The 8,194-nt window shown below is 45.8% G+C and overlaps 1 protein-coding gene across 1 annotated transcript in view; it reads right to left on the minus strand.

The window, feature by feature from the left end:
* Positions 1 to 604: 604 nt before the first annotated feature.
* Positions 605 to 8,194, minus strand: part of iyd (iodotyrosine deiodinase) — a 15,994-nt gene continuing 8,404 nt past the window's right edge. The window contains exon 5 of the mRNA XM_052524626.1: positions 605 to 1,293. Within this exon, the coding sequence (XP_052380586.1) occupies positions 1,111 to 1,293 (183 nt within the window). The 3' untranslated portion in view covers positions 605 to 1,110. The remainder of the gene's footprint in view (positions 1,294 to 8,194) is intronic.

Consider the following 8,194-nt stretch of genomic DNA (forward strand, 5'->3'; position numbering starts at 1 on the left):
ACCTCAAATGTTCTACTGAGTTCCTGAACCTCTTATAGAATATGAGCTCAGAAATATTGTGGAGTTCCCCCAATGGTCACATTTTTTGTGAATATTTTGAATGAAAGACCAAGACGATGAACAGCAAATAAAACAAATGCACAGCCCGTTTTGCTCATTTTTTTTTTTACCAAGGGTGCCAATATTAGTGGAGGTCACTGTAGAGGTGTAATCTCGAGCCAAACCTGTTTATTTTTTTTATCTAAAGGTATCCAGGGCTACGTTCATTTGGTATGTTCTGCAACGTTCAATTCAACCGAAAAGATGCTATACTGAAAAAAACAGTTGAAAAACGGGGAGGGGTTTGTTGTGGGTTGGGGCACGCTGTCAGCATGGCCCACTGCTCTTTAAATAAGTCACTCATTGCTTCAAGCCACACCCACCAAACTTACCTCAAAAGTCTGTTCAAGAACATACAGGAACATTATGGAAAAATGTGTCGTTCTGCAACGTAGCAAATGTTCATGCGAACTGAATGCACCTCTGACATACACGTTGAATTAGAACGTGACAACATTGATTACTGAGGCAGTCTACAGCACAGGTGAGTACAGGTAGGCCTAGGCAGAGCACTCGTTGGGTGTGTGCAGCCTTGTTCCACCCCTTTGTTAATTTATTAATATATGCAAACACACAGCATGTGTTTATGCAAATGAGGTAATACCATTTTCATTCTTTACCATTTTCTTCCATTTTAACATTAAAAAAGTTACAAAAAATACCTGATACCATTAGAATATGTATATATTAGTGCGTTCTAAGAAAAAAAACAAGTGAAATTTAACAATAAATTGAACAATAAACCTGAATTTCCACCAAAAACCTGAACATTATTTGTCCGTGCCAGTAAAATGTTTTATGCTATAATTCACTCGATATCTGATGGATTATAAAAAAATCTAAAAGTTTGGAGTATCTTCATTTATTGTCCAACTGTTGCATTTATCAGAATAGTAAACATTTTGATGACTGTTGCTGCTTTACAAATCATTGCAGATAACTGGGACGAGACGAGGACAGAAGGCACCCCTACATCTATGATGTCCCTCGGCCGGGCCCTTTATGATGATGTCACAGGTGTACCATGATGTCGTCGAGGGGCTTGCGGGTGAGGTCGGGCACGGTGGCGTCGGGGGCGGGGTAACCAACAGGAAGTAGCATCAGCAGCTTCTCATTGGCTGGCCGACCGAGGAGCAGCCTGAGCTGGGGGCCGCAGTTGAGGGGCGTCGTCGTCACCGTCACCAGACCTGCATTCTGACAAGGGGATTGGACAGACTGCATGTCAGTCAAACACAGAGAGACATGGGTTCGGTCAGAATATCAAACACATACAGAATCCAGAGGTTTATTAAGGGTTTTGAAATGTTCTTATGGTTGCCTAGAGCTGACACCATTCCCTGTTCTATCTGACAGACAATAATGTCTGTTCTACACAACACATTTCTACGTCAACATTCTGAAATGTAACATCCTTCTGTCTTTGTTTGACATTTTATTTGAAATCAAATATTTAGATGTTATTAAGGGTGTAGTGAAATGCTAGTGTTCCTAGCTCCAACAGTAATATCTACCTAAATGCTTGTGTTCCTAGCTCCAACAGTAATATCTACCTAAATGCTTGTGTTCCTAGCTCCAACAGTAATATCTACCTAAATGCTTGTGTTCCTAGCTCCAACAGTAATATCTACCTAAATGCTTGTGTTCCTAGCTCCAACAGTAATATCTACCTAAATGCTTGTGTTCCTAGCTCCAACAGTAATATCTACCTAAATGCTTGTGTTCCTAGCTCCAACAGTAATACCTACCTAAATGCTTGTGTTCCTAGCTCCAACAGTAATACCTAGCTAAATGCTTGTGTTCCTAGCTCCAACAGTAATATCTACCTAAATGCTTGTGTTCCTAGCTCCAACAGTAATATCTACCTAAATGCTTGTGTTCCTAGCTCCAACAGTAATATCTACCTAAATGCTTGTGTTCCTAGCTCCAACGGCTTGTCACCAAAAGCACTCACAAACTTCTACAGATGCACAATCGAGAGCATCCTGGCGGGCTGTATCACCGCCTGGTACGGCAACTGCTCCGCCCTCAACCGTAAGGCTCTCCAGAGGGTAGTGAGGTCTGCACAACGCATCACCGGGGGCAAACAGTAATATCAAACAGTAATAATATCTACCTAAATGCTTGTGTTCTCCAACATAATATCTACCTAAATGCTTGTGTTCCTAGCTCCACATTAATATCTTGTGTTCCTACCTAAATGCTTGTGTTCCTAGCTCCAACAGTAATACCTAGCTAAATGCTTGGGTTCCTAGCTCCAACAGTAATATCTACCTAAATGCTTGTGTTCCTAGCTCCAACAGTAATACCTAGCTAAATGCTTGGGTTCCTAGCTCCAACAGTAATACCTAGCTAAATGCTTGTGTTCCTAGCTCCAACAGTGGAGTAATATTCACAACAATACACACACATCTAAAATAATAGAATTAAGAAATATATAAATATTAGGACGAGCAATGACTGTCGTAGTTCATAGTATATAAAATAATAATTATATATCTCTATACATACAGTGCCTTCAGAAAGTATTCAGACCCCTTGACTTTTTCCACACTTTGTTATGTTACAGCCTTATTCTAAAAATTGATTAAATAAAGAAAGAACAATTTCAGCAATCTACACACAATACCCCATAATGACATCACAATACCCCATAATGACATCACAATACCCCATAATGACATCACAATATCCCATAATGACATCACAATACCCCATAATGACATCACAATACCCCATAATGACAAAGCGAAAACAGGCTTTTAGAAATAGTTGCAAATGTATTAAAAATAAAAAACAGAAGTACCTTATTTACATAAGTATTCTGACCCTTTCCTAGGAAACTTAAAATTGAGCTCAGGTGCATCCTGTTTCCATTGATCATCCTTGAGATGTTTCTACAACTTGATTGGAGTCCACCTGTGGTAAATTCAATTCATTGGACATGTTTTGGGAAGGCACACACCTGTCTATAGAAGGTCCCACAGTTGACAGTGCATGTCAGAGCAAAAAATAAGCAATGAGGTTGAAGGAATTGTCCGTAGAGCTCCGAGACAGAATTGTGTCGAGCATTGAAGGTCCACAAGAACAGTGGCCTCCATCATTCTTAAATGGAAGAAGTTTGGAACCACCATGACTCTTCCTAGAGCTGGCAGTCCGGCCAAACTGACCAATCTGGGGAGATGGGCCTTGGTCAGGGAGGTGACCAAGAACCTGATGGTCCCTCTGACAGAGCTCCAGAGTTCCCCTGTGGAGATGGGAGAACCTTCCAGAAGGACAACCATCTATGCAGCACTCCACCAATCAGGCCTTTATGGTAGAGTGGCCAGACTGAAGCCACTCCTCAGTAAAAGGCACATGACAGTCCATTTGGAGTTTGTCAAAAGGCACCTAAAGGACTCAGACCACAAGAAACAAGATTCTCTGGTCTGATGAAACCAAGATTGAACTCTTTGGCCTGAATGCCAAGTGTCACGTCTGGAGGAAACCTGGCACCAGCCCTACGGTGAAGCATGGAGGTGGCAGTGTTTTTCAGCTGCAGGGACTCGGAGACTAGTCAGGATCGAGGCAAAGATTAACAGAGCAAAGTACAGAGAGATCCTTGGTGAAAACCAGCTCCAGAGCGCTCAAGACCTCAGACTGGGGAGAAGGTTCACCTTCCAACAGGACAACGACACGAAGCACACAACCAAGACAACACAGGAGTGGCCTCGGGACAAGTCTCTGAATGTCCTTGAGTAGGCCAGCCAGAGCCCAGATTTGAACCCAATTGAACATCGCTGTAGACCTGAAAATAGCTGTGCAGCAACACTCCCCATTCAAACTGACAGAGCTTGAGAGGATCTGCAGAGAAGAAGGGGAGAAACTCCCCAAATACAGGTGTGCCAAGCTTGTAGCCTCATACCCAAGAAGACTCAAGGTTGTAATCGCTGCCAAAGGTGCTTCAACAAAGTACTGAGTAAAGGGGTCTGAATACTTATGTAAAAGCAATATTTAAAAAACATTTAGCATAAATAATTTGCTTAGTCATTATGGGGTATTGTGGTGTCATTATGGGGTATTGTGATGTCATTATGGGGTATTGTGATGTCATTATGGGGTATTGTGATGTCATTATGGGGTATTGTGATGTCATTATGGGATATTGTGTGTAGATTGATTGGGGGGGACAATTGAATCCCATTTTTAGAATAAGACTGTAACGTAACTAAATGTAGAAAATGTCAAGGGGTCTGAATACTTTCCGAATGCATTGTATATATGATGGGATGTATAGACATTATAGACCGGATGTGGATGGAATATATAGTATATCTATAGAATACATAGAATAGTAGATGTACAGCAATAGTTGAATAGGATGGACTTGACTAGAATACAGTATATACAGTACATATGAAATGAGTAAAACAGTTTAACATTATTAAAGTGACCAGTGGTCTATTATTAAAGTTACCAGTGATTCCATTTCGATGTACATTAGTGCAGCAGCCTCTAAAGTGCAGGGTTGTGTAACCGGGTGGTAGCTGGCTATTGACAGTGACTAAGTTCAGGGCAGGGTACTGGGGGGAGGCCGGCTAGGGATGTCTATTTAACAGTCTGATGGCCTTGAGATAGAATCTGTTTTTCAGTCTCTCGGTCCCAGCTTTGATGCACCTGCACTGACCTCGCCTTCTGGATGGTAGCGGTGTGAACACGCAGTGGCTCAGGTGGTTGTTGTCTGTGATGATCTTTATGGCCTTCCTGTAACATCGGGTGCTGGAGGGCAGATAGTTTTCCCCTGGTGATCCAATTGGGCAGACCGCACCACCCTCTAGAAAGCACTAAGGTTGCAGGCGGTGCAGTTGATGTACCAGGCGGTGATACAGCCCGACAGGATGCTCTCAATGGTGCATCTGTAGAGGGTCTAAAGCTGTATTTCTTCAGCCTCCTGATTGTTGTAGCACCTTCATCACCACACTGTCTGTGTGGGCGGACCGTTTCAGATCGACAGCGACGTGTACGCCCAGGAACTTGAAGCTTTTCACCTTCTCCCCTGCAGCACAGTTGATGTGGATAGGGGGCGTACTCCCTCTTCTGTCTCCTGAAGTCCACGTTCAGCTCCTTCGTTTTGTTGATGTTGAGGAAGAGCTTATTTTCCTGGCACCACTCCTCCAGGGTCCTCACCTCCATCCCTGTAGACTCGTCATTGTTGGTAATCAGGCCTACTACTGTTGTGTTGTCTGAAAACTTGGTGATTGAGTTGGAGGCGTGCATGGCCACTCATGTCATGGGTGAACAGGGAGTACAAGAGGGGGCTGAGCACTCACCCTTGTGGGGCCCCAGTGTTGAGAATTAGCGTAGTGGAGGTGTTGTTTCCTACCTTCACCACCTGAGGGCGGCCCATCAGAAAGTCCAAGGCCCAGTTGTACAGGGCGGTTTTCATACCCAGGGCCCCAAGCTTAATGATGAGCTTGGGGGGTACTATGGTGTTGAAGGCAATGAACAGCATTCTCACATAGGTATTCCTCCAGATGGGACAGGGCAGTGTGTAGTGTGATGGTGATTGCATCGTCTGTGGATCTATTGGGGCGGTAAGCAAATTGAAGTGGGTCTAGAGTATCAGGTAAGGTGGAGGTGATACAATTCTTAACTAGACTCTCAAAGCACCTCATGATGACAGAAGTGAGTGCTACGGGGCGATAGTCAGTTACCTTCGCTTTCTTGGGTACAGGAACAATGGTGGACATCTTGAAGCAAGTGGGGACAGCAGACTGGAATAGGGAGATTGAATATGTCCATAAACACACCAGTCAGCTGGTCTGTACATGCTCTGAGGACGCGGTAGGGATGCCGTCTGAGCCGGCAGCGGGTTGACACGCTTAACACGTCGACCACGGGGGACCACAGTCCTTGGCCCGAGGGCTGCGTCGGTAGCACTGTGTTATCCTCAAAGCGGGTGAAGAAGGTGTTTAGCTTGTCTGGGAGCAAGTCGTCAGTGGCTGGTTTTCCCTTTGTAATATGTCGTTGTCTGGAGTCCCTGCCACATACATCTCGTGTCTGAGCAGTTGAATTGCGACTCCACTTTGTCTCTGTACTGATGTTTTGCCTGTTTGATTGACTTACGGAGGACATAGCTGGACTGTTTGTACTCAACCATATTTCCAGTGACCTTGTCGTGGTTCGCGCTTTCACGGTTTTTGGTTTGGGTAGGTTTTAATAGCCACAGTGGGAACAACATCCCCTATCCACTTCCTGATGAACTCAGTCACCGTGTCCGTGTACACGTCAATGTTATTCTCAGAGGCAACCCGGAACATATCCCAGTCCACGTGATCAAACAATCTTGAAGCATCGATTCCAATTTGTCAGACCAGCCTTAAATAGATCTTAGCATGGGTACTTCCTGTTTGAGTTTCTGACTATAGGAAAGGTAGAGCAGAAGGGAGGTGTGATCTGATTTGCCGATGGTAGGGCAGGGGAGGTCCTTGTAGCCATCCCGAAAGGGAGAGGGACAATGGTCGAGAGTTTTTGAAGCACCAGTACAACAGGCAATGTGTTGTTAGAACTTCGGTAATGTTAATGTTAATGTTAAATGTTATGTTAAATGTTTTCCTCCCAAAATGTTTTTGTTAAAATCCCCAGCTACAATAAATGTGGCCACGGGATATGTAGTTTCCTGTTAGCACAAAGTCCAGTGTAGTTCCTTGAAGGCCGTCGTGATATCGGCTTGAGGGGGAATATACACGGTTGTGACTATAACCGAAGAGAATTATCTTGGGCGGTAATATGATTGTGAGGTATTCTAGGTCAGGTGAACAAAATAACTTGAGTTCCTGTACATTACCACAATCACACCATGAGTAGTTAATCATAAAACATACACCTCCACCTTTCCTCTTCCCTGAGAGGTCTTTATTCCTGTCTGCCCGATGTACTGAGAACCCCGCTGGCTGTATGGACGGGGACAGTATATCCGGAGTAGTGTCATGATTCCGTGAAACAGAGTATGTTACAGTGCCTGATGTCTCTCTGGAAGGATATCCTCGCCCTGAGCTCATCTACTTTATTGTCCAGGGAATGAACATTAGCGGGAATTATAGTCGGAAGCGATGGATGGTGTGCACGCCTCCTGAGTCGGACTCGAAGTCCACTCTGAATACCTCTTCTCCACTGACGGCGTCTTGGAGCAGCCTCTGGGATAAGTTTAGTTGCCCTGGGGGGTACGAACAAGGGATACAATTGGGGAAAGTCGTGTTTCTGGTCGTAATACTGGTGAGTTACCGTCGCTCTGATATCCAGAAGTTCTTTCCGAATGTATTTTATAACACAAAAAAAAACATTCTAGACTAATAATATAAGAAATAACACAAAACAAAAAAAATACTGTGAAGTTGCTTAGGAGCTAGAGGCAGAGCTGCAGCGTCTGTCGGTGCCCTCTTCAGATAGAATAGAGAATCATATCAGTACGCCCCAGTATGGTCCACATCCCTGAGTACGCCCCAGCGGTCCACGTCCCTGAGTACGCCCCCAGCGGTCTACGTCCCTGAGTTTGCCCCAGTGGTCCACGTCCCTGAGTACGCCCCAGTGGTCCACGTCCCTGAGTACGCCCCAGCGGTCCACGTCCCTGAGTTCGCCCCAGTGGTCCACGTCGCTGAGTACGCCCCAGTGGTCCACGTCCCTGAGTATGCCCCAGCGGTCCACGTCCCTGAGTTCGCCCCAGTGGTCCACGTCCCTGAGTACGCCCCAGTGGTCCACGTCCCTGAGTATGCCCCAGCGGTCCACGTCCCTGAGTTCACCCCAGTGGTCCACGTCGCTGAGTACGGCCCAGAGGTCCACGTCCCTGAGTACGCCCCAGCGGTCCACGTCCCTGAGTACGCCCCAGCGGTCCGCGCCCCTGAGTACGCCCCAGTGGTCCACGTCCCTGAGTTTGCCCCAGCGGTCCACGTCCCTGAGTTCGCCCCCAGTGGTCCACGTCCCTGAGTACGCCCTAGAAGTCCACGTCCCTGAGTACGCCCCAGAAGTCAACGTTCCTGAGTTCACCCCAGCGGTCCACGTCCCTGAGTACGCCCCAGAAGTCCATGTCCCTGAGTTTGCCCCAGCGGTCCACGTCCCTGAG

The sequence above is a fragment of the Oncorhynchus keta genome, chromosome 8 (assembly GCF_023373465.1).
Source record: "Oncorhynchus keta strain PuntledgeMale-10-30-2019 chromosome 8, Oket_V2, whole genome shotgun sequence".
NCBI lineage: Eukaryota > Metazoa > Chordata > Actinopteri > Salmoniformes > Salmonidae > Oncorhynchus > Oncorhynchus keta.